At 35.9% G+C, this 27,925-nt stretch overlaps 1 protein-coding gene across 6 annotated transcripts; it reads right to left on the bottom strand.

Annotated features, from left to right (window-relative positions):
• Window positions 1-1,228: 1,228 nt before the first annotated feature.
• On the bottom strand, window positions 1,229-27,860 carry LOC133844765 (uncharacterized). 6 transcript variants are annotated; one of them, XM_062279188.1, is made up of 3 exons: window positions 27,736-27,860; window positions 27,472-27,672; window positions 1,229-1,424 (listed from the first exon to the last, which is right to left on the bottom strand). In XM_062279188.1, the coding sequence occupies exons 1-3, from the start codon at window positions 27,779-27,781 to the stop codon at window positions 1,339-1,341; spliced, it is 333 nt and encodes a 110-aa protein (XP_062135172.1). In that variant the 5' UTR covers window positions 27,782-27,860; the 3' UTR covers window positions 1,229-1,338. The 6 variants fall into 6 exon arrangements, 5 of the variants coding, with proteins under 5 accessions (XP_062135172.1, XP_062135096.1, XP_062135240.1 ...); XM_062279112.1 differs by having other exon boundaries at window positions 1,233-1,427; XM_062279256.1 differs by lacking the exon at window positions 1,229-1,424 and adding an exon at window positions 21,835-21,884.
• Between the last annotated feature and the right edge of the window lie 65 nt (window positions 27,861-27,925).

Here is a 27,925-nt window from a genome sequence, read left to right on the forward strand (position 1 = left end):
TATTTTTCCTCTGCATTTTAAATGACCTTGTATTATTATGTTTTCCGGCTCATGGGACGGTTAAATCAACAAACTTAGAGTTTATTATAAGCATGTGGATAGCAAGTACTTATAATGCCGACAACAACAACAACGACAATCAGAATTCAGGTTTAGCAGACACATATTAAATGCATGATAATTTAACATATTTATGTTCATGCATAAATTTTGAAATTTGCTTTAAACATATTTTTGGGGAAAAGTCTCCCCCCCCCCACAATATTAATATTTTGCTAGACGGATTTCTCAAATGTTCCGCCTATTTCGTAAATTTAGTCATGGGCTAAAGCTAAGGCTGAAAACTAATGTAACTAATGCCTGACGATGATCAAAATTATACACAAAATTATTCAAGCATTAATATGAAATGCCAAAGTTGAGATGGATGGATAGATGGATGAATGGCTGGAAGGTTGCTTGCTTTGCTTGGTAGGATGGATGGATGGATGGATGGTTGGATGGTTGTCAGCCCAGCTCATGTGAAATTTTAATGCCTGGGAATGCTTTAATATGACGCTGCTGCTGCTGATGCTGATGCTTCTACTTATGCGGCTGTTTTTTAATAAAACACGAAGAGGCACATGAAGGCAGAGAGTGAAGCGTGGACCACAAAAAAAAAGGAGCAGTGAAAATCGCATGACACAAAATGATAAACAAGAATGGAAAAAATTATACGTATATATAAGGAGTATAAGGAGATTTATTACGCAGCGGAGGCACTGCCTGATGATGGACCATAAACAAAAACGAAAAAATGCAAAACGACATGGAGAAAAGCAACGTGGCACAGGCAAAAGTGTAGTATATAAGTATACGTATATATATATATGCTGAGACCCGGACGAAAACAACAAAAACAAGAGCAAGAGCAAGAAGGAACTACAACTGCGTGCCACAAAAGCCATCAATCATTTTGAGCGAAAGGGGCAAGCAGAGAGTCGGATCGGATCTCTGTCCAAGTTGAAGGGGGACGGGGTTTTGATGGTTGCCCATCAGCGTATTAGAATAATCATTATCGTCATCAGCATCATCGTCATCATCACGATTGGGGCTGCAACTGAAAGCCTCATGATTATTAAATATGCCAAATCCCGAACCCAAACAAGACTCGTATAAAAAGAAACTCCTCCTAACGCCAACGCCAATGCCAATTCCAGCGACCGCCTCTTGGCGAGCTAATCGATTTATTATGCTAACCAGGCGATGCAGCAAAGTGTATGCGTGTGGGAAAAGTGTGTGTTTGGGATGTGCCTGGGAATCTCTGGGAGCCACGACACATCAAGCAAATGAAGCGTGCTAGCTGCGAGGCCTCAACCGAGTCCTGAATCGTCGAAAGTGCGGCACAAGGATGAGGATGCGGATGCGGTTCGCTTGAGCGGCAGCTGCTGTAAAAATAAATAAATAAAACTTTTATATAGAAATAATTTAATTAGCCTTCTAAATGCGAAGCGCGAATATATAAAATTGTGAGGCGGTGGGCGGAATTTCAACAGAGATGAGAATAGGAATAAATGTGAACTGGAGGAAGCAATTTGGTGAACGATGAAGGTTAAAAAGAGGAATAATTAAAAGGAAATGAAAATAATTAAATATTGTAAAAAACACTTATGGAAAATCTCTTTTGATGAATTATAATAATAATAATAATAATAATAATAATAATAATAATAATAATAATAATAATAATAATAATAATAATAATAATAATAATAATAATAATAATAATAATAATAATAATAATAATAATAATATATAATAATAATAATAATAATAATATATATATAATATATATATATATATATAATATAATAATAATAAATTAATTTGGAACTACATACAATAAATAATATATTTAAAAATAGTCTTCTAAAAATATTCGTTATCTCTTATAATACTTAAAAAAAAGCAAACCAACTAATTAAATACTTTTGTTCAGCCGTAGACAGAATGTGAACTTCAGGGCTGTTTTTATCCTCAGCCATATTTACCGATGAAAGCCGCGGCTGTTGAAAAGGATTATGATTTTAAATTAGCCCAGGCATATGATTAATGTTAATTTCTAGATAATTAAATGCAGGCAGTACGCATAATCTGAATATATACATATTTTTTTGCTGCTTTAATTTGGAAAGGACCAAGCAGTCAGCACTCATGCTAAGCCCGAGCCAACCTCCACTTTAAACAGTAGTCGAGCTTTCGTGCAACTCAAACCAGCCAGCAACTAATGGCGATGACGATGGGTGACGGGTGATGGGTGATGGGAGATGGGGTGATGGGTGATGATGATGGCGTTGCCTTCAGGCGACACACAGCGCGGCACAACGTGGCCGGACACGTGCCGTCAACTGGGGAAGAGCGTGTGCAGCATCATCAACAACACCGAGATGAGGCGGAGGCGGAGACGGCGGGCATTGGCAGCCGCAAGTGTGAGTGCTTGTGGTCAGTCAACAGAGCTCAGAGCTACTGCAGCAGCCGCCCCCGAGATGGCATCCATGGTAACATTAACATTAACATTATCGCCTAACGCCGCCTGCGCAATAACTTTTGACATTAATGACGACCAAGCGAGCGAGCAAGCTAGCATCGTAAGTAAGTGGGCGGGGGGGGTGGAGACGAGACGGGCATAAGGTCGAGGCATGTCCATCATTGGCCATGTTTATTATAAATTGCCATTTGTATCTTTACTTTTGGGTGGGAGCTTGAGCATTTGACACTTGCCTGTCAACGCAACAAATTTGTATCTGTATCTTTATATGTCATTCAGCTGATGGTTTTTATCTGCACTTTTCGCTAGAATGCTCGTCATTCCGCAACTTTTCACTTCAACTGCGTTCACTTACTTCATCAGCATCCTCCACTGACACAAGATACAAGATACTAAGGACAAGATACACACGCGACTATCTGCAGTTTTCAATCATATCAGTCGCATCACGCTATTTGACTGCCTTGTAGAATTTGAATTGAACATGAGAACACTCAGTTGGCATTCGCAATTCCCTCCTTTGACTTTGCCCATTTGTCGTCAACGCCCACATTGCACAATGTTTGCCAGTTATTATTATTAATAATAATAATCCTGTGCGTCTTACGCTTCACTGGCCCTAAGTTCCTGTTTATGTTAATGCACATTCGCATAGCAATTCGCAGTTTATGCATGCATGCGATTCGATGGAGTTAATATATAGATTTCGCTCTACGAATATTTGCTATGCATTGCTGAACATGTTTAGATTGATTTGTGTGCATCTCGCAGATATTTAAAGTTAACACTTCAATGTGAAATTAGTAAGTTTCATAAATTAATAGTAGATCCCATTGAAGTTGAACATTTTTAGTTGTAGACTATGAATTAAGTAGTATATAAATAATTCAAGCTAATTATAATTTCCGATAGCAGAAACACAAATTATAAACGAATAATTTTATTAAAAAAAGAATTGAAGCTTGAATCTGAAATTTTGTTCATTTAATCGATTTTAAAATAAACGAATTGTGAAAATATACTGTAAAATATTCAGCTATATTTTAAATAAATTATAATTTTTATGGATACTACAACACAATATCATATTGAGAATTTGGAAAAGTTTAATGCAGTTAGTTTTTTTATGCTTTCTAATTTTTAATGTATCTCAATAACTTCAACGATTTTCTTAAAGTATAAATTCGAATTTTTTAAAAAGAACTTATTTTTTAAGATAATATTGATTGCTCATCACCCTCTATATACATACACTAAGAATCTTATTGATAAAAAATCAAGGGAAAGTAAAGGAAAAGGATATTATAACTACATGCCTCAACGCTATATTTTTTAATGTTGTACTAAATTAATATACCAAATTTAGCTATTGGTAAATTTCAGTACTTTTGCAGTATATTTTGGTTTAATATCGTACTGTTTTGCTCAAAATGGGTAGCGAATATCTCACAGTCGAGCACACTCTTCTATAGCTTTCTTACATGGCTTTATTTGATTTGAAAAATAATGTAAAGTTTTGTTCAAATATAAATATTTTGAATAAGTGTCATGGTTTTTACTTTGTAAAATAATGAAATCCTTACTTATTTTCTATATATGTTTACATGAAATATAAAAATATTGTATGCTTCAATCAAGTAGATTTAATTATGTCAACAAATTAGATCTCAGGCTATATTATTAGAAGGAGAGTTAAGATCTATGTATAAGTAAAATAGTCAATAGTCAAACTAGTGAACACATAGCTATCGACTGACTATAGAACTATGAGTTGTTACGCCTCATATCAACTTCAATTTCTAAGCATTGTCCAAGCGTCGCATGTGAAACGTGTGGAAAAGGACGAAAACTTGAAATTAAATTTGCTGCTGACACCAATTTTCAAAAACAGCTTTTCCTGCAGTTTGACATGTTCCTAATTGATTTTTTTCAGCAATACTATTTTTTTTTTTTTTGGCAATTTAATATTGCAAAGGCGTTTCGTTTGGCTGATGGTTTGCCGGATTGCCTTCAGCTGGGTGAGTGTCGTCGTCAAGGGAGAGGGTAAAGCAAGTGAAAGACGCAGGACGAAATCCTTTTCAGCGCATGTTTCTTGGCCATTCAAACACACATCGGTTGCCTCCACACGTCTCGTCCAGCAGCTCGTCTTGCTGCCGTCTCTCGTTTTTTATGCGCCACATGTGCCAAAGCTTTCATAAAGCAAGCACATGCCACACACACACGCACACACACACACACACACACACATACACATACAGAGCGTAGGGAGGACAACGAAGGGCTGCATTGGTTATGGGAATTTTGATTGACATCGGTTCAGGCCAGGCAAGTCATACACCTCAACCCGAGTTGGGGAAGCTGCGCGTTAACTACAGAACTGTTCCCAAGTTACCCAGTCTGCACCGCCCGTGGCGCCTCTTATGCAATATTGACATGCCACCGAGCAAACAGAGCACACACAAACACACACACGCACACACACACACACACAGAGCACACTCCCAAGCTGGATGCAGAGCATGAGAGTATTGGGCACCCAATTCATGCTACGGTACGTCATCATATTGGCAGCTGGTGTGCTGTTCTCTGCTGTTCTGTGCTGTGGCTTGTGGCAGTGGTGGCAAGAACTGTAGGTGCCACCTTTTGTACCTACATACATTCGAGGAGACGACGTTGCCTCCATTTTCGGGGCATAAATGAAAAAGTTTTTCGGTTAGCACTCAGCGCTCTACCCAATTTTCTTTTTTGCTTGGCCAAAATACGTGTATGTTTTTCTTTAGTCAGCACCAGTATTTCTCCCCCTTCTTCTCCGCATTCTCTATATATGCCCCAGAACACAAACAGACACACACATACACACACACAAACACCAAAACCCCGTAGCAACTTGTTCCTGTGTTTGCTTTTGAAGCAGCGCAAATTAGTTTTTTCACTTTGGTCGCGTTTTTGTCGGGCCGCCTTTGTGCGCCCGTTGCTTTTAACGTTAAATGACGAAATAGCTTTACGGTTCATTGATGCACATAGCACACCCAGACACTCACTCTCCCCCTCCCAAGCACCACCCCTCTGCCTTCCCGCCTCTTTTGGGCAGCTGACTGGCAAGTCACACGCCCAATTAGTGGCGCAAGTTTAGTCGTTTAGACTACGCAGACGTTTGCTAAGCTTCATTGAATTTTCACTATAAGCTCGTATTTGCATTGGCCATCTAACCTCACCCCTTAACCCCTCTATCCCCGATCCCAAGCTCCCGTTTGACCCCTTTGTGCACCTCCTAGATCCCCGAAACACACACACACCTATTCCAAACTTGTATCTCGCTCACTTTTTCGGCTACAGTTTTGCATAATAGTCAAACGTTATTCGGCCCCAGACTAAGTTTAGTTGGAATTTTCAAGCGTTGACTTATTCAATCAACGTGCTGCCAGAAAGAACTCCTTTCAATTGGGATCCTCACATATTATTTCTATGCACACTTGCCAGCTTCTCATCGCCTCTAGAAAGCCGTTTACAAGTGTATTATCACTCTTTTTCTTTTCGAACTTCTAGGGCCAATAAAAGCGATAAATAAACCCCCAAAATGTTCTCTTCTCTGTTTGTATCCACACCACTGACCCGAGTCTAAGTCTATTTTATTTTCAAGTGCACTCAACCGCTTTCAAACCCTCAAGCTATGCATTTAAAAACCAAACATTTTGCGAATTATTTGTTTTTTATAAATATATCCTGGTTTTTAAAGTTATTCTTTTTATTAAAAAATTGTATTATTAATTATTAAGTTATTTTTCTTACCTTAAGTCAAAAAATTTAACATATTGTCAAACATTCGTTTTGTATAATAGTCCCTCAGTTTTTTAAAACTATTTTATTTTTATAGGGAGCAGTGTAATTGAATTAATAATATGAAATGTGTTGTACATTTAGCTTAACATTTTTAATATAATAAAAAGTTGGAAATGCAGAGAAAGCATTTCCGACTCCATAGCCAAGGTACAAGGTACTTAATATATATTTTGATTATTTGTATGTCTAGTGACAAACTTCCAACTAAAAATTATATAATGCAAAGTTGTATTTAATACCCTTCTTCCCCATGGGATATAAAAAGTTGTGCAAAAGTTATTTAATTTCTTCCACTTCGAAAAAATGAATTATTAGTTTCCCACTGATTGTGTACGAATCAATAAGCTTTGTAAGCTTGAGGTATTTCATACTATATGGTGAAATCATATCCAAGGACTATTTTTAAAGAGACTTTGCCTCCACCTTAGCGATGCTCAACACGATCATCTAGTTAAACAAGTTGCATATGACGCATCCAGCACAGAAATGCACCTTACTTCCAAACACAGCTCGCCCTATATGTTGCATAGATGACATTTACACTTTTGAATTGTAGGAATTCAAATGCAACCGATGACTCCATCTACGGAATCTGCAGATATAACAAAAGCTATAGCTATAGCTACGACAACTATTGACCTCGACGTTATCGATAATCCTTAATACAATCATTGTCTTTATATTCAAACGGAAGCCACAGTTACATGGACACACAAAGTTGACCTTTTAAGAATTATATACTAGCCTTACTACCGTTCACAGCTTGAATACAGCTTGGAATTTGGTATTCTATCTTTCTTGGAGCTTTAGGAACCCTTGTCCTATATCACCCGATGACTCCTATTTTCGGAATAAAAGGATTTGACACGAGTTTTCTCGGAACTCTTCGTGTCTGTATCCGCAAAAAATTAAATCTCTTTCTCTTAAAGTCTCTGAGATCTAGGTGTTCATATATGTAGACGGATATAGCTATATCATCTCGGCTGTTGACGCTGATCAAAAATACGTATACTTTATAGGGTCGGAGATGGCTAATTCAGCCAGTTATATACATTTCCTGCCCTCCTTTCCTATCGGTAATGACAATAAAATATATGGCACAGATACATTAAGTAAAATAAATCATTTTCACTTCTGTTCAGTGATTCCACCAGATTTTCTATTTTCCTTTCAATCATAAATTTCCATCCAGCTTTTATCTAGACAATTGAGAAACGGGCTAGAAATGGTCGGACGTTGACACGCGGAATCGGTTAACTTTCTTAGTAAACAATCGTTTTTATAACTAAAATTCGTTAATACCTATATATCTGAGCATCTTAAGCACAAAAGTATTTACAAAACTAAAGCAACGATAAAAAATTCCTGAGTCATTTTGAAATCATTCGTTGTACCTGTATTCCTGCAAGGAAGGATAATAAATAATCCGAGCGCCACGTTCTCTAACCTTTGCATTAATCATACAAATACATATGCGAATGTTGTGAACTCGAGCCAAGGAACGGGGGGATGTCCATAAACTAAACCACTTAGGAATCCATTAGATGGTTAAACGAAAAATGCGTGAACTGTAACGAAATTACGTGTATAATTTTACACTTGCACGCAATTTCATATTTTACGATTTAAAGAGATACTCGCACTTACTTGCCACATGCCACATGCCACATGCTACATGCCGCATGCCCCACATAATGGTGCACTGGGAAAATGCGTGTCTGACTTCGTTTTGGGTTACCAAATGAACCCAATGAACTATCCGAACTATATTCGAATGTATGTTGAACTCGGCTAATGCATGTTTCGACATGTTTATGGTTGATTAAAAGCGCCAGATAACACGCAAGCATTGCCCGAGAAATCAATACTCGCTCAACTTCTTTCATATTGATTACAACGCATAAAACTGTGCAACAATCACATGGGCAATGATGAATTTTATGAACGCTCTGCTGACGAATAAATTGGAAGTGGTTTACTTTATTTAAAATACCTTGAATTTAATTTAAACAAACATAAAAATATACTATAGTATAATATATAAAACTTCTATTTATTTAAATATATTAGTAGCATAACAAAAAATTAGTCATTTTAAATTTACCAATCGAAATTTTATTTTAATATTAATCGTTGAGAATTTATATATATATTTCTATATATGTATAAATGTTATTAATTAAATCCCTTAATTTTTTCTTAAATTTAATATTTTATTAGGGTCAAGAACTGTTATATAAATTAAATATATAAAAAAAGAAAAAGATCCTCCAGAGTATTCAAATATAAAATAAAAATCAAGCCTCAAATTGCTACTAACCCATTTAAAGTGTATTTGTTAAAAATGTTAGGCTTTTGTTCCCCTTTTTTAATTAAATAAGTATACATGAAAATAAATTTATTCAATTTAATATTTTTTAATTTGAATAAATTTAAGTTAAGTTTAGATATTTCCAAATTTCAGAGTAGTAGGTTTTCTTTTATGAAAAGTTAATTTTTTCGAATTTGTATAATACCATATCCAAACGAATATGGCATCAATATACCTCTTTGTATCAACATAAATTTGTGGTTGAACATAAATATTAATATGCCATATGAGTTGAGTGTATTTATAACTGTGGCGGTCAAAATGCCAAAGACTTTTGAGTTTATTTTTGTGTTGTTGTTTTGGCTTGTGACTTGTGCTTGGGAGAGCAAAACAAATAGAGGAAGTCAAACATTGGATAGGATACATTTTGTTTGTGCTGCAGATGAAGCTTCTGTTGCTGTTGCTGCTGCTGCTGTTGCAACTCCTGCTGCTGATTGCTTGGCCCGGGTACCCTTAGTCCCTTAGACATTGGCCAGTTGAAGTAGTTGTTGTTGTTGTTGTTATTTGTGCATACTTCTTCCTGTTTGCACTGTAGGTTAGGCGAAGTAAACTAAAGCTAAAGTGCACTGGACACGCCGGCATCCTGTTGAAATCATTTCAAATTGCAAACATGCCAAAGTCGAGCACAATAACAAAAAAAGCTGAGGAAAAAGAAGAAACTCAACTGAACTGAACTCCACACACACACACACAAACAAGTGTGAGGATGTGTGTGTCAATGCATAGCTATGTGACATTTGCATGCGCCTGAAAGTATGCAACGGCCTGAAGCTGAGGCTCAAACTCGGCCTCTGTTCAATCTTTAAGGGCGATGGTCACGAAATTAAAAATCCACTGCATAATGGCTTGGGCTCTGCTCTTCCACACATCGACAGGAAGGAGTTTCAGTCCAGTCATGTCCAGAGGCAAGTACTCGTTACGTTTTCGTTCTCATTCTCATTCTCGTTTCTAATTCTTGTTTTTCGGTTATGCTTCGCTTTTAATTTGCACATGGCAAGTTAACTAAACATGTGAGTTTATTTTATGTTGTCTCGTTTTTTGGTTTCTTGCCTGGCTGCACAGCGTCCTAGTCTCTTTCTCTCTCTCTCTCTGTGTGGAGTCAGCCAGGTAACCAGGATGTGGAAGTGTGTGTGTCGCATTGAGTCTGTGGTTTAGTTTGCAGCCGACAGAACAAAGGCCGTTTGGGTTCATGGGGCAGCGACAACAATAACAGCAACAACAACAACATCAAACTGGCAAGTTGTGTTTTTGTGCTTTCGTTTGATGTTTTCTTTAAATTAATTTCAAAGTCAGCAGAGTCAGCAACTTTGTAGTGGCAGTGTTAAGCGCCTACTGTTACCTCTCAAGTAATTGACAAATTATTTTTGTTTTAATTAAATTTCCTAAGAAAAAATCTGGGCATTTCCCAGTAATATTAGACACAATTGTTTAAAGATTTTTAATGTTTAAAAAAGAGCTTTAAAATTGCATTTATAAATTGCAGAAATGTGTCAATCCTTAGAAAGTATTATGATTTAAGAGAAACTACCAAATATTATTACTTATTATATTATTATTATTTCACTTAAGAATACTTTACTGGTCTTAGCAGCTTTTGCTGACAATCTGGTATATTTGGAATGTTATATCAATATACAGAATACACCCTTCTGTAAATTTCAGTATTGTTGCTCTATATTTTGGTATATTTCAAGAATAATATTTTTCTTTTATTCAAAATGAGACTCGACTTTCAAATCATAATAATATCTAGGTTTTACCACCTAGTAGACTACAACACTAGATTAAATTCAATTTATACTTAAAAAGGAAAATAACATAATAAAATGCGTAGGTTGCAAGTTCAGTTTTCTTAAAATGTATATTGCTCTGCTTCAGTTTTCTTAAAATTTCCATTGCTCTGTTTTATTAAAGAACGCAGAAATTTTAATTCATAGTTCCTAGACTTTGTCAATGCTTTCCATTTCATATCTCGTCCTCGACCTCGTGTCGCTTAATATACATTTATAGGCCTCTTTATTAGTTGGCCAACAGCTGCCGCTGTCCGGCTGCTCGCCTTGACCCCATTCATTGGCCAAAATCGATAAATCAGCGCCACTGCAGTGCTGACAGTTTTCTATAAATAATATTGATAATAGTAATAAACATCGGGCAACTTTGAATGAATTGCAACACGTGTTTGGGTTCTGGTTCTCTCTTTCTATCTTTCCATCTTGGTTCATTGAATAAACTCGAATCACAATCCACACACTCGATCGAGACAATGGCAAAATGCACGCAATGATCGCGAATGATGCGGAGACAATGCGATCGATTCCATTGTTGCCAAGGGCTATCAAAAAAGAAGAAAAAAGGTGACAGCGACAACGACAACGAAGATGCTGAATGGGAAGTTTTCTTTTCTTTTCTCTGAAGAGGTTTTTTCGGTTTCCATACCGAAATTTATGTCATTTATATGGCGCACGCGCTTGTAAAAATGTTAACCAGGGTTGCCAGGTTACAAGGCTGCCAGGCTGTCAGGCTGCTTTGGCCATTTGTCCATTTTGCGTCTGCGTAGCGAGATTTCGTGTGGCAGCTGCGCAGTTTGTCGCATGGATCCCAAGTGCCGCATGCCACAAACAACGAACGAACAGAATTAAAGGGTGGGTTATTGATTTTCATGAGTTGTGTGGACAACTAATAAAGTGTGTGCGGGAGGTTCCTCTGAAAATCGGCATTTGGAAAATTTGGAGCTGCTCGGTTTTTTCCTTTCATATTTGCACAAATTATTCAATTATGCTAATCGTTAGAGTCCAAATTATGATGAAAATATTGCAATAGTTATTAGCAAATTGTGTTTTTTTTTTAAGGAACCTCTTTGGACTTTGCCGCTGATGCTGACAGCCAGAAAGTTGACCCATTTCTGAGCATATTTTCTGGGTCTAATACGGCCTAAGCCTGCAGGAAATGCATACCCAAAAAATGAAATGAGTACTGTAATCAGAATTTTTTCTGAAATTCAGTTTTTCGTCGAGAACAAAACACGACACCGCTGCGGCAAATCAGGATCACAACCAGGCAAGGCTCAGCAAACAACCCTCGATGTGAGTTACCGAGTATCGAGGCCAGAGAGGAGAGAACAGAGAACAGAGCCTAGAGACCAGGTGTCCCCGTGCCGGTGCGCAATCAGCTTTGTAGGCGATTTGTGAGGATTAAACTGCGCACCAGATATTGAGGTAATGACTGACGGAGGGATTGACTAGGAGTAGGAGCAAAAGCAGAAGCAGGAGCAGGACAGCTGCCTACCTGCTTAGCTATATGCTGGATGTATGTATGTAGGAGGAGGATCAATTTGCTGACTAAATACGCATGGAAAGGTGTAGCCGTAAAATCTGTCAGATACACACACACACGGACAGAGGGGGATAAATCTTTCATTTTTTGCGTTTCAATGCACACTTTGAGCACTGCCGCAAATTGGAAAATTGAAATTGCTGAAAAGTCAGAGGCATCAAAATTTCATGCTTCCTGGTAATTGGCAAACAACCAGCTCGATTCGCAGCAGTTGGCAACAGTGCTCTGATTTTCTCAGTTCTCCGAGAAACAAGTTACAACGTGTTTTGCCAGGTGGTGGCTCCTTCTCAAGGCCAAAGATTCTACTCCATAGGGGGTTGTTATTTAGTTTTGATTTCGCAATCCAGCTACTGCGCAGTAGCGACGGGTTTCCAACTCAACTCGAGTATCTTGTGGATACTCATTTATAAAATTACGCATGTGTGCAGAGTTTAATTAAGCCCGAAAAGTTGTCAAAACCGTTGCTGCTTTGAAGACGCCTCAGTGTCTGGTGAACACCTTTCAAAATCGATTAAGTCTCGACTTCATCTCGTCTCGTCCCGTCCGACTCTTGAAGGCATTTCCCAACACATCATCGATCAGCGTCAGTGCGTCAGCTTGTCTACCCTCTACGCTCTTCCCTCATTCCCTCCTCAGGTCACAGTTCTCAGATCTCAGCTCTCAGGTGTGCACACATGCCCATAGGCATGCAATTGCAGTTCGTACTTGTCAAACGATTGCGCCACAGGGAAATCATTGTCAATCATTGCACAAGGCATTTGTGTATTTCACAATGCTGTGAGGTGCATTTTTCACACAATTCTTTGAACTTCTTTCAGTGATTTTTACGACTTTTGTCGTTGACTTTTGCTATAGTCTGTGAGAAAGAATTGGTATTGTAAGCAAATCGAGAACAATCTGGCAAATAATTGAGTTAAATTAACCAAAAGGAAAGAGTGTTCGCTCTTTATTTATGATTTTAAATATCGAAGGCTTATTTAAAAAGAAGAAATTTGAATTTGATTATAAATTCTACAAAGGCCTATTATAAAATATATTTTAAGAAAAACTGTAAATTAGTTTCAATAAATATTACAAATTAAATCATTGCAATGCTAGTAATATACAAAATGGAAACATTTATTGTTAAAAATAAGCAATAATGATGAATAGTTTCATTATGGGAAAGAATTATTTTGAGCGCTTTTCACAATCACATGCGATTATATATCAATTAATTTTATGTATTTATTAATTTTTTTTTGAAATACATATTTTGGTAACTCTGTTAGTTCAATAAAAAGGAAATGAAATACAAAAAAAAAAAAAAAATTTCACTTTGAATTAAATGGTAACAATAATTTATATATTTTGTATAGTAAGAAAACTACAGTCGAATGTGCTCAACTCTGACATACCCGTTACCTATTTCAATATACTATTTCGTTTAAAATATACCGTATAATTTAAATATTCCAGACTGTCAACAAAAGTAGCTAAGACTCGACAGCAGCAAGTGTTTTTACTTTTACCATATAAAATTATTTCTTAAATAACTTTTATAGTTGAGGTATCATCGACTCTAGCATGCTATTCGATTTATAAATTATTATAGTTTCTGAAATTCATACGGACAGCGGACAGATAGACACATATACTTGAACAATAATATATAAAATTTATGGCGTCGGAGAGGCCTTCTTTTGTGTGTTACATAAATCTTGTTTATTAACCTTTTGAATAATTGTTGGGTAATTTAAAATTCTTAAGTAACACTTTTAGCTTTTATCCATTAATTTTCCCACGAGCGCTTGTTGAAACAAGCAATGTACATATTCCAGCTACTCAACATTAACGAGAAAATCATCATACCATTGTAGTGCTCATTATTAGTTAAAATTCCGACTCCCACACGCAGTTGGAAATTGCAATTTACGACTATGCACAATATTCCCAGCAGCAAAAATTGAATTGCCAAAAAGGACTACCCTATCACTATAGGTATCTGTATCTGTATAGGTATTTCTGTCCTTGTCCTTGTCCTTATCTGTATCGTTTTAACTATTGCGTACCTATGCCAATATGATTGTAGACCCATAGGTCTATGGCTCACCTCGAGCCCATTGACAATGGCAGCGACAAGCCAAGCCGCAGGATATATTCAGCTTGAGCAAATACAATAAATACCTGTTGGTTGCGTTTTTCATTTGCGAGTGAGTGAGACAGAGAGAGAGAGAGAGAGTACTTATATCATGGCATTTCTATCCGCTATTGTTGATGATATTACTGCTCTCGTTGTAGTTGTTGTTGTTGTTGCTGGGCTCATTGTCATAAGGGGAAAGGGAGAGGGAATGGGAATGGGAAGCTACAAGTGCCTCTCTGCTCTGAATCTCTGAACCCGATGAACAGTTAGAAAATCCAACAATGCGCCTAGTCGCCGCTTTTGGGTGTTTGTGTGTTTGTGTGTGTGTGTGCTGTACTCGAGAAAACGAAATGAGATGAAATAAAAAAATGGTAAAGGTAGTAGTAGCAACAATGGCATTGTATAAAGTTGGCTCTGTGAAGCATTGTCTATCGATTTTTGCACTTCGCTCGAATCGCACAACCAGAAATGCAATTCATTTCCCAACACACCCACACACACACAGACACAAAAGAAAATGGAATGAAAAACTGTAGCCAAATTGCAGCAAATTTCGATGGAAGTACTGTTGGTGGGTGGGCGTGTTCAGGTGGGCGTTATTTATGGCACCTAATGATTGCCATTGCAATCGATAAGTGAATAAGTGAAATTGCAGCAACTGCTTTTCCCATTTAAATATGTGCGACTCTCTCTCTCTCTCTTCGCTGGAATTGCATTTGCTGCTCCTCGATTTCGACTCCCATGTCCCGTAATTTATCACTTGGCACATAAATCTTCCGATCTTTTTTTACGAGCCTGGGCAAAAAGGTGTTGACCCCTTGCTTGGGGTTGTCTTTTGGCGTCATTGTGTCTGGCCTGGAAGATTTCCGAAACTTCTCAATAACTTTAAGCAAGGATGCCATGACCTCAACTGCTGGGGTGATGTTGATGAAGAAAAAAAAAAAGAAGTAAAGCCAAGAAAAAAAAACCTGACGGCAGCTGTTTGTCTCACAAAGGGATTCGCCTTTTAATTTTTATTGAATTTATTTTATGACATTGCCGCGAACACAGCAATTTTGGACGTTCTCTCACTCTTTCTCTCTCTCTCTCTGTATGAGTCTCTTGCCATCTCTCTTTTATCATATCAAGACAGTAAATTAAGCGTGGAATCATAAAAACTGGCAAGGTGTGAAATTTTATGTCAGCATTGATTTATGCACGAACAGCAAAAAATTTCGAATACTGAATTTCCAGATTTCAGATTCCAGTTGCTTGTTGGGATAAGCGTTGATTTAGTGCTCAGCTCGGGGTAAGCATTGCATATATGATGGTAATTAAATTTATTCTTTATGAGCACTGACTTAATGCCACTTAAATGAAGGCACTAAGTCAGCAAATCACATTCGCATTTATTTTTATTTTTAACCTTTTTCGCGTTTACGTAATGCGATGTTTGATGCTCGAAAGTGAAAGGCATCTCACATATAAATTTAACCAAAATAATATATATTGATAATTGGGTATATAATCTGAGAACTAAAAAGTAAGTTTGAAGAATTTCAGAAAAAATTATTTCAAGTTGAACAAGTGAAATAATTAAATAAAATCAAAGATCAAAATTAATTCAAAAAATTATGAAATAATTTAAATTGTTAATAATTAAAAAATGAAAATATTAACGAGTCAGCAAATTCAAGTCGAGGGTGATTGACTGTGAGATACCTGCTAACTATCTTGACAAGATATAAGATAGATAAGATATACCTTATAAATACAAGTAACTAAGAACCCATTGCATTAGGAGTTATTTAAAATACATATAAAACAAATTATTAAATAACGTATACAATATTTATTTAAATAAATCGTAACCAAAAGAAATTATAAATTCTGTAGTTGTTAGAAGAAAATTTACCTTCCAACGTCATAAAAATATATTTGCCCTCAACAATTTTTTTTAAAGAATTACCATTGGTTTTTGTTTCAGTATATGATTATTATATTTTTCTATTGTTTGTTTTTTATAAAGTTGATATCTTAAAAAGACCAATTCAGTTAGAAGAAGATTAGAAGAGCATATAATTATCATATTGTGTATTAAAATGAATGCGACAATTGTAAAAATGCCTGAAAGTGGATAGAATAACAATAGATTCTTGTCGAATTTCACTTTCGCTAAAAAGTCTGCAAAGTTTGCTAATTATCCAAGTGCTTAAAAAATATATTAAAGTGTGTCCTCTCCTTGATGCATATACAATATTAATTTCGATTGTAGCAATGACAAAATGTCACTCCCTTAAAAAGTGAAGCACTGAAGTTGATGCAAGTTTGCAGGTACTTGCGGCTGGTCAAAGCCAAGTGCAAGTGGGGCGAGCACTTGATGTGGGGATTCGTCTAATTGCGGCAACTTAAACTCCAAATAAGCACTTAATTTAGCAGGCAAGTGGCGTTGTTGTGAGCAGAGTTTTTCCACTTGCAGCAGCCACATGACATGAGCAGCAAGCGGCAAAAATTCAAATATAAATCTAAATAGCAGAGAAAGATGTGGAGATAGAAAGAGAGAGAGAGCGAGAAAGAGCTAGACCTGGAAAGAGAGCAGATGACATTCAAGGCAGCAGCGACTCATTGCCAAGTCGCCAAGAGCCAAGAGCAGTGTGGCAGCAACTCGACAACGACGACGACGACAACTCCACAACGAGACAGACAAACAATAAGCGACAGTAGCACTGATTACTTGAGCACAGCACAACAGTTGCTTCTCCTTCCATGTCCATGACTGCTGCTGACATTCGAGCCACGTTTGGTTACATTTCAGACAGGTTGAAGGGGATGTGGGAGGAAAGCTGGCGCTGACAGCGCATAAGGTGCATGTGCCTTGAGTGAGTGCAACGTTAGATGCCACGCAAGAACTTAAGTAAAATAACTCATGTGCAAAAATGCAAACTGCGAGTCAGACTGTGAATGTGAATTGCGAATACGAATGCGAATGCGAGTGATGCCCTTGTCAGAAGCTGTTGCAACGTTCGTTGCACTTCGTTGGAGCACAGTTTGAAAGTCACAGCCTAAAAGCACACAAACATACATACATCACAACATATATTTACACATTTACTTAGGGGTAAAGTGCTTAGCTTACTTATGATGGCTGTTTGGCCCACTCGATGGCAACAACTTCTTTCGTCTCAGATCAGAATTCTGTGCCACATTCTGTGCGGGAGGGGCACAACAAGCTACCTAAGTCAAAGTGCACTCTGGCGACCTGGAGCCAAGAGTGAAGAGTGAAGAACGAAGAGCGAGGCCAACTCGTCGGCTGTTATATTTCTGTTTATTTGTTTGTTTGTTTGCCTTTAGATTGCTTTTAAATGACTTGAACTTGCTGGATTGAAAAGGCGTTTTTGCATTTGCTTTTTGATTGATTTTGTTGCATGCATTTTCCATTTTCTTCTCCCTTTTTTTTTCCTTCCTTTTCTTTCACTCATCATTGTTTTTTTGCTTTGGTTTAATTGCTTGGAAAGTGCGCAAAGTAGATTGATTTCAGGGGTCCTTATGCCAGGCAGCCAGCCAGCTTTTGTGCAAATTATCTGACTAGGGTCTAAGAAGACCTGACAAGTGCTAAAATATTAACAAAACAGCCAAAGAATTGAGTCGATTCAGCACCAATTTAATCTGAGAATTGCGAATGAATGGTGAATAGCAAAGTGAATTAAGTAATTATCGACTACATTATTATCGACTAAATTCAAACTAAGATAGAACTATCACATTTTTTATTATGAGAAACTTTAATTTATGATGAAGAAATTAACTTACTAGCTGTTATCGTCAAAGAAGTCAGTTAAGTACTTGGTAAGCTATAATACCTTTAACGATGAATAATACCTTTAGCGATATCAAAGCTACAGTTTTGGAGTGTGATCAGATAAAAATTCTAAAAAATATTTATGAAATTCTTTTGTATGCCATACCAAGAATATGGTATATTTTATACTACAGAGTATATTTTAAATGTAGTAGAATATCGAAATACCAAAAAAAAAGCCTTTGGTATTTTTGAATAGTTTTCGATACATTTTCATTATTTTTTGACGAATATGGATTTAATGAAAACGTCTCTACCTATTTAACAATAAGACAATATTCTCACAGCACGACTTTCTTACTTAATTGTTTAGATGCTGTTAATAAGCAAGTATAGTAAAATGTATTTTACTAAATGCCAAGCTGAGCATTCAGCTCTATAGTTTTATATTAAAATAAAGTGTAGTGTAGATATAAACACGTAACTTAACTTAATTCTTATCACTAATATTTTTTTCTTCGATTCTTTACTTTTCCTGTGATGAATTTTCAATAAGCAAGTAGCTCAAGCAATCAGATTAGGTAGTCATATAAGTCTAGTTGTTACCACTTTAAGCTGAATGTAATCAGCTCTGCATGTGTGTGGAAATAAATGACTTTAGTCAAGCAGAAAATTAGCGCATTTTGCTATAGCAATTAGATGACGATGAGCAAGCAGCTAGCCTGCTATATATGTATATATACACCTAACTATAGAATGGTATGCCAAAAGCCCCAACTCCTCTGAGATGCCGCAAAACCCACAAGTTGGCAGGCAAAAACGAAACAAAACAATTGCAGAGCTCAGCGAAAATTTGGCAGTGCGAACTTTTGGCTTTGGATTACGATTATTGGTGGTGTCAATTGCCAGTGGCCATTTTTTTGGTAATTTACGCCCTCAGCTCGAAGCTCGAAGCTCGATGCTCGAAGTAATTTCAAGTTTCAATACTCAATGCAAATGCTGATGATGCATTTCCTTTGAAAGCAGCTGAAATGCTACAGCAGCAAATTGAAAATGGCTCCTACAAGATGATAGCTCCCCTGTCACTATATATATCTCTCTCTCTTACTCTACCACAAAATTCGCACTCACACATAAGACATAGAGATATACATATGTATAAAGCTTTTATTTGAACTATTTGTCTTGGAGCTTAATTGAATGAAATGGCAAATGGAGGCAGCAAGTGCGACAATTTCAGCTGCTCTTGCTTTTTATTTTAGAGACATTTTATTTCATTGCGCTGTACGTGGACATGAACGACACGAACAACGACAACGACAACAACGATGACGCCGACGACAAATTGGCAGCCATATTAATAACATCTACGTGCTGATGCCTGGCACTTGAGGGGGCGAGGGTCGCCAGAGCGATTGCACTGCGCCCTGCACATTGTTCAGAGACGAACCCAACCATCCAGCAACCCAGCAACCCAACAACCCAACAACCATCCAGATTCAGCCGGCCGGCCGGCACGTTCATTGTTCGCATTTTTCTGTTACTTGTAACAGCATTTCAATGGCTCAGAGTCAAGAAGAAGACCAAGCAAGCGACATCGTCGGATTGCTTATTACTTTGCCAAAGCAGAGGAAGAGGGAATGTAGACACATCCGAGGAGGAGGAGACGTAAGACGCAAATGGGAGAGTCACCAATGAGCAGCCACATGCCACGCGGTCAGCAAGTTCTTTGTTCCCTCAAATGTGCGTGTGAGTATTTGTAAAGTAGTCTTTAGGTATCTCAAATCAAGCCATGTACTCTGGTACATTTCCAACTAGTCTCGTATACCATAATAAAATAAAATAAAATATATATACATTATAAGTATAAATCGCACATGTGAAAATATATTATAATATTTAGATTACATCTTTGTTTGATGCATAAGAAATAAATCGATTAATTTGGAATTGTGTATAAAATAAATAATAAACCAACCCATCATCTCATTTCATTACTTCTAGAAGATTAAATAAATTAATTAAAGTTGACTCCCTTTAACTAGCTGATATAATTAAATATCCTAAAAATAAAACAAAACTGTTCATTTATTTTCTTTGAAATTCGTAGAAAACTAAATTAATTTATTTATCAATTCAAAAATGTTGCAGATAACTAATAAATTAGAAAAAAAACACAGTGCTTAGCATATTTTGTTGTAAATTTATAAGTTTCGAAATTTATATAAAACTAAACTAAAACTAATAAATTAGTCTATTAATTAAAAAAAAAAGAAAAATAACAAATTTCCTTAAGTTCCTTGTTATATAATCTTACTTACTCTTATAAAATAATTAAATGAAAAGAAAGTTTATTAAATTAATTCAAGTTATAGTTGAAAACACCAGAATACTGAACAATGTTCTCTTTAACTTCGACAAAAGTTCTTTAAGATAATGTTCTACAATATTAATAGCTGTAAAATATTATAATTGCTTAAAAACTTGAATTTGTTTATACATTGATTTTAATTTATTAAAAGAAATAACAAATTAAATACCGTAAGCTCAAATGAAACAAATTTACCATTACGTAAATAAAATAAAATTCGGGAAAAAAGGCAATGAATAGAAAAACTAGTTATTATCAAAAGCATTCAAATTATTACTTGAATCATAGGAATTTAAGAAATTACAATTTAAATCAAATATTCGATAAGTAGCTAAAACTTCTTTTGTCCACCTGTTGTTATTTCCCAAAATTTGCTCCACTGTTTGCTAGAATACGCAAAAATATCTTTATGTGAATATCTGACAGCTCTTCGAAGCACACCATAAGTCTGTGAGACAAATTATTTATTCTTCAGAGATACAGCATAATATATCTCTTAATCAGAATCCCAATCTTGTATCCAGCCCGAGAATCCATTCCATTAAAAGACTGCCTAATTATTAGATAATTTACAAGAGAATTTGCAAAAGATTCAAATTCATAAAGATTTGGTGTGAGATTTAGCGCTTAAATTATTTTGGCTAATGCCAAATGAAGTCATAATCAAAAGAACTGTTAATATACACATATATGCGGAGTCCTAATGAATTCACAGCTAATTTATTTTCACCAATTTATTTGGCAAGTCGAAAAACAATTTTTGAGACATCTTCTAATGTATGTGAAATTTATGGGAATTTGTTTTTGTTTTTTCTCTCCCTCGATAAATTTGTTTTATTTTTGACTTTTGCATTTTGATTAGCCAAGACGAAGGCCTGTTATAAGTTATGCGAAATGAGGTGGTTGTGTACATAAGTTTGGAGTCCAAATAAAATATATAATATATGAGCCGAAAGTCTTAACTGTAAGCGCTGTAAATTACGTTGTGATAGCGATAGTATTTAACAAATAAACGGAATACGGGATACGGAATATATACGTGGAGTTACGAGTATTTTTTTTTTTATCCACCATTTGCATTTGCATATGAAATGGTCTAATCTGCAGAGCATGCCACATTTGACGGGTCAATATGCCTCGAGAGGTCCAAAGCCAAACATACAAACACACATGCATAGTATCTATGTGCCTATTGTATCTAACATAAATATCTATTGGCCACGCTTGAGTCTTGAGCTCGCTTGAGTTGAGCAGCAGGTTGAACCTTTTTGTTGTCCATATTTGTTGTTTTTTGTTCTTTTTTTTGCTATTCATAAGATGATGTTGATAAAGTGAATGGAAGTGTGATCAGTTCGACCGATAGACTTCCAGATATATTAATGAAATTGTGTTGCCGCCAACCGAGGTTCACGATTCACGGTTCGCGGTCCACGAGCCATGTTCCATTTACTAATTATTTATAGGCATTTTATCAGAATGAGCTTGTCAACTTAGCAGCTTATTTAAATTACTGGATTTGTAGTCTGATTTTTATATCTGGAGCTTAGTAAAAATAATACAAGAGCATTAGGAAAAATCATCTAAATCATTTCTCTAATGGGGTAAAACTTGAGTGAAGCACTTGAAGTGATACAGAAGCGAAAATCAGTTTAATAAAAAAATATTTTAGGGTTATATAAGTTAAAAATTGTGCTTGTTTCAGAACAATTCCAGCTCTTTCTTCAATGAAATTTATGAAAATTAATACCTACATTATAATCTTAAATAATTTTATATTATTTAATTTTTATACTTACACATCAAAATTGTAGATGGTATTGATTACATTTTATTTAAACTGAATAGCCAAAATTCAGCATTTTCATTCGGAAGTTTGGAACTCTACACTTATTCAAAACTTAACGCATATTTGGTCTAACTACATTATTTTATTAATACTTACTGGACATACACTGAAAAAAGTACTAAGAATTCAATATTTTTGGTCATAGTTCTTCTAAAATATTCTCAAAAACATGAAAATTTTGAAGTAAGGAAACAAAATCATTCTACAAAAACTTGATATAAAACCAAGATTTTATTAATAAGATAAAAAATTGTATATTTTTTAAGATTATAAATCTTATTATAAGAAATAACATATCGAGAATGTTATAATCTAGAACAAGTATTTTAGGTCATATTTTAAGAGATTCGCATTTTTCTTTGGATTCTATGTTAATTTTTAAAGTGGTCTTATTTAAAGAACACAATTTTTAAGATGAATGTTCTTTATTAAGGAAACTGGTATTTTTGATCCTTATATCCCTTAAACCTCTAAATATGTTTAGTATATTGCAGTATATTTAGTGTGTTGCCTATTGATAAAAAATCTATTTACGATGAATAACAATTAAGAATTAAATTGCATATAATGAAATAGGAAATATATATATATTTAAAAATAGATTGTGTAAGAAAAATTTAAATTTAATTCAAGTTCCTGTTTTTATTATTTACTCGCACTTCAAATTCTCTATGAAATCTTATCGTCCATTTGATTTCTTTGCGAAATTAGCTCCACTTTGCCCAAGACAAAATCATAACCAGTTTTGAGAAGAGAAAGAAAACAATAATTCAGATTGGCCCAGCGCCAGCTCACACCGTTGAGCCAGCCATTAAAAACTCATCACCATCAGCGTCCAACTGGAATGAGCACACACAAACAACAACAATAACAAGAAGATGATGAACAACAGCAACAACAACAACAACAACAACAACTACGGCCAGCGACATTTGCGGATGGTGATGAGGTCTGCCCTCCAGAGCTGCGGGGTTGAGTCTTTGGCGCACCGATGAGGGAGTGTCCAAAGCATACGTCGCCATCGTTGGATTTTGAAGACTTTAAGCTTGAATGCACACAATCAGGTTCAGCTAAAATCTTGTATAATTTAATAAATATATACATACATATATGTTATCTTAGGCATAGTTTTGAGCAGCGCCATTTTGCATGTAATTTGATTAAAGTTTTGAAGTGGACGCCCACAAAATGTACAAAATATTTAAAACCGAACTTCCGCCAAATGAATTCGCATTGTCATTTAAATGCAGAGCGGGGATGGATCAACATCGAGGAGGGGACTGAGGAGACTCACCCCTCCTCAGGTAGAGCTGTGTTGGGCAGGTTTTCTCACGGCGGACTTCGTAATTACAGTTTACTCTCAAGACTGTGTAAGAACTACGCAGCAGCAGCAGCAGCAGCGGAACGATCGGTATCGGTATCGTTTTGTACGCATCTAGCGATCCTTCTTCATCTCCGTCTCCGTCTGCGGCTTCGTTTTACTTGTGGATCTAATTGCAAATACCCAGCAACAACAACTGCGACCTTTTTTTTTTGCCCAACGACTGCAATTAAAATGGAACCACCAACCATCCAAGCAAGCAAGCAACCATCGACAGAGTCTCAATCTCAGTTGCAGTCCCAATCTCAGACTCTGGGCCAGAGGCAGAGGCAGACTCTTAGCCCAAGAACAGCATGCCGGAAAAATCGACTCAAATTACAGAGGCACAACCTCTCTCTCTCTCTCTCTCTCTCTCTGTCTCTCGTTACCCCCACAGTTTGCCAGGCATCGTCGAGGGTTCTGTTCTAGTCTGGCAAAATACTTGGAAAAATTTGCGTGCGGAGCAAAGAGGAGAGGCGGCATAATTGCCAGCTGTCCAGTGTATTCAGCACAAGAAAGAAAGAAAGAATGAAGAAATATTTCTGGTAAATTAGATGAAATAACATCAGATCTGAAGATATTTGGTTTTGCATGCGATCGATCTGAAAGTCGCTACCTCATTGCGTAGGGTAGTTAGCAAATAAGTTGTCTTAATTGTCAGGGATTTCAAATTCCCATACAGTATACAATTTCATGCGGTCATGCGTTTCTTTTCATTTCGCTCTCTTCTTCGTTTGCTGGTCAAGTTCAGTTTAATGTTACCGTAAATGGTGTTTAGACGTTGTAATTGCACGACTCTATTTTGTAGATGATTTGTTGTATTCCCTGGCAGATCGATATCAGCAATGTCGGTGGTCTTTTAAATGGATGCAGTTGGGTAACATCAATCTTAGGTTAGACAAGTATTTCGTATTGTGTTGCCTTCACTTTTGATATATTTTAGAAATATAATAAACTGAGTATTGTACTTTAATGCACATTTTGAATATTCGAAATATTTATACACATTAAATATACCATAACAGACATAGACATTATTTTATTACTGAATTATAAATTTCAATAAAACGTATCAGACCCATAAATATATTTAAATTATTTAACAGCACCAAATGCCTTATTAGCTCAATTAATGTTTGAATTATGAATTGTAAGGTAAAAACAAGTGGAAGTGTGATCGACTGCGCGATACCCGCCACCCGAAAATCATTTTTTGAATATTGTTATAGTACTACATTGAAAATGTGTCATAGAACAAATACAAAAAAATATTCCAGATTGTTCGCCAAAGCAACTAAGACCTCAAACATAATAAGTGCTGTCGAAAACGACTGATAGTCTCTAATCTAAGAGATTTAAGTGTTCATATGGACGGACAGACAGACAGACGGACATGACTATATTACTATATATCGGCTATTGAAACTGATCAAGAATATATGTATAGACTTTATGGAAGTGGAGATGTCTCGTTCTGTTTGTTATATAGATTTCCTGCAGGCACAAAGTTATAATACTACTACCATCTACTCTAATGAAATTTCATTAATAAAATATTTAAAAAATTGAAATAGGTATATAAAGCAATTGTTTTCAAATTGAACTAATATTTAAAACGTAAATACCTTATTTATTTAATATAAGACTTAGATTCTAAATTAACTAGCGCTGACTGCTTTGACCTTTTGCTAATGTAAATACATATATTCAAAGCCACTTATACATTTGTACATTTGTTTGTATTTAAAATAATCGCTTAAATACGAGTTTTCTTCAACAAAGTAAATTGACACATTTTCAGGAAACTATAAAATCAAGTACTTCCCTTTTAATAGTCTCCGTGCATTAGATGAAACTTTTGCTTACAATATTATTTATGAGTTTGTTTGACTACAGATCCGAGAAATCCAACTGACCTTAAATCATTTAATCAGCAAAGGACGACTGCCCTGAGGCCAAACTATGCCAGAAACATTCCGGACATTCACATAAAATATTTGTGAATTTTTGAAAAACTTGATGCCAACTGTTTGCAGATTTTAATCTTTCACAAACTCAAACCAAGCACGCACACAGACAGACAGACAGACAGAGAGGCAGAGAGACAGACAGGGACCGACAGGGAGAGACAGGGAGAGAGGGATATCAAGTCTAAATCTATGTTCATGTCCAGTTCAGTGTCCAGCGGAAAGTGAGGAGCAGGGGTATTAAAAAGTTGCAGTGACACTTGTTAGACGGGCTGACAGCTGGACACTCGACAGGCTTGGATGGAAGCTGTGAGCTGTGAGCTGTAAGCTATGAGCTGCTTCTGAGTCTCTGACCACGACCCAATGCAGATGTTGTCGTCATCATTCCAGTTGTCCTTCAGCTGCAGCTGCCGACAACGGACTCCGACTGAGGCGGCCAACTTGGGCCGGACAATGCGACGAAGGCGACGACAACTTTTTTGCGAAACGAAATGACTTTGACAGACGCCATAACTTGGACTCTTGCGAAACGCCTTAACCCAGGGGCACACACACATACACACACAAACACACAAATACACTCACACTTAGTTCCTCTGTTATTCAGTCTTTGAGTAATGAGGACAAAGTTTTGCATTCGTAATATCTCAGCTACGAAAGAGACTCGGACTTGGACTTGGACGGCTTTCGATGGTGGTCAGGCGTGGTGCAATTTGCAAACTTCATTTATTCACGCCTGGAGCACTTCTGAGTGCAAGTATCTCTCCCTCTCTCCCTCTCTCTTTCTCAATTTGTTGTTTGACATCCAGTTTCCTTAAGTTTGACGCTTTCGACAAGGCTACAACGCTGGAACAAGAAGCTGCTCAACTCCAATTTCAACAACTACTGGAAATTTGAAGCTGAAAAGTCGTTCATTTGTCAGTTGCTCGGTTAAACGGCCTTTATGTTGCCTAAGTATCTAATGAAAAATATAACTGTGGGGCATGCAACATTATCAGCAAACAGTAGACGAGTGCCAAAATACAAATAGCAAATAATCCCATAATCTGCAGTTTAAAGAGTGAAGAGAGAAAGCTTCAAACTGAGGCACAACTTTGAAGTATACAATTTAATCTATTATTAAAAACAAGTAAATAAGCTAAACTCGAAGGATACTTGCTACTTCTTTTTGATTAATAGCAAAACAGTCTGGTATTAATTTTTAAAATATACTAAATTCATATACCAAAAAAATGCCGATACGAAAGTCTTTTTTAAGCATATTGATAAATGTAGAGTGTAAAAAAAGGTAGAAATAAGGTTTTTTGCTTATACAAACGTATTTTTTAAATAGCTTCAAATTCAAGATCTAATATTTTTTTTAAAGCATTATAATTCCTTATTAAAATGTTACTAATAAATAATTAAATCAATATTGAATTCATATTTGAAGTTTCTCAAATTACTAAAATATTTTTCTACACTTCTAAAATGTAAGCTTTATAATAATTTAGACTTGTAAATATTAACTTAAATTGCTATATGATCAAATATAGAGACAACTTTGCATTTTTAATCATCAACGTTAAGATTTTCAGTGAAAAATTACTGAAATATTGTATTCAAAAGTGTTTTAATTTGAAGAATAGTTGAAATTTTATATTTTAAAGTTAAGGAAATTAAGTACATTCTATTTATAGCTGACCAAACAATACTTTATTTATTACTACTATGATACCGAGGCAAATAGTTATAGATTTTCTGTGGCCAATTGCAAAAGTCGAACCTTTCGCAAAGCAAGGACAATAATCGTAGCATTTTAAGCAATTTAATGCGTCGTAACCCTTTTCCTGTTCTTTTCTACCCAGAACCATGTTACACCCCATGCTCTTTGACCAAAAACAAGCAAATCCCTCCAGAAATTCTTAGTATACACGAGATTGAGTAAAGTACTTTGATCTTGTCAAAAATACTTACCAGAAATTTGATACACCGACGGTACGCAATCAGCCAAAGAATCATCAGTTGTGGAGTTTTGTGTATTTATTGAAATTTTATTTGAATCATCATCCAGCTGAACCGAAAAGCCATAACTTGATATGCGACAGAAAGACAGATAACTCTCGCAATCAGCACAGATATTTTTGTTTATATCATACTTTTCAGTTGTAATTACATCTGCAATTATCAAACTAAAATGCATAAAGCTAAGATTAAACCATTTTCTTTGCATTTACTCACTGCTCAGCGTCACAAATAGTATGAAAATTAAACTCAAATTGATCATATTATATTGAAATTTAATATAATATACAAATAACAAAAATGGTTGCTAAGTTTGTTGTTTTTGGCATTTTTACTCCTATGAGATTTACACATAAATCTTTTTTTTAGTCATTTGTCAGTTTGAGTTGAGATTGTTAAGTGGCAA

Source organism: Drosophila sulfurigaster, chromosome 2L (assembly GCF_023558435.1).
Source record: "Drosophila sulfurigaster albostrigata strain 15112-1811.04 chromosome 2L, ASM2355843v2, whole genome shotgun sequence".
NCBI lineage: Eukaryota > Metazoa > Arthropoda > Insecta > Diptera > Drosophilidae > Drosophila > Drosophila sulfurigaster.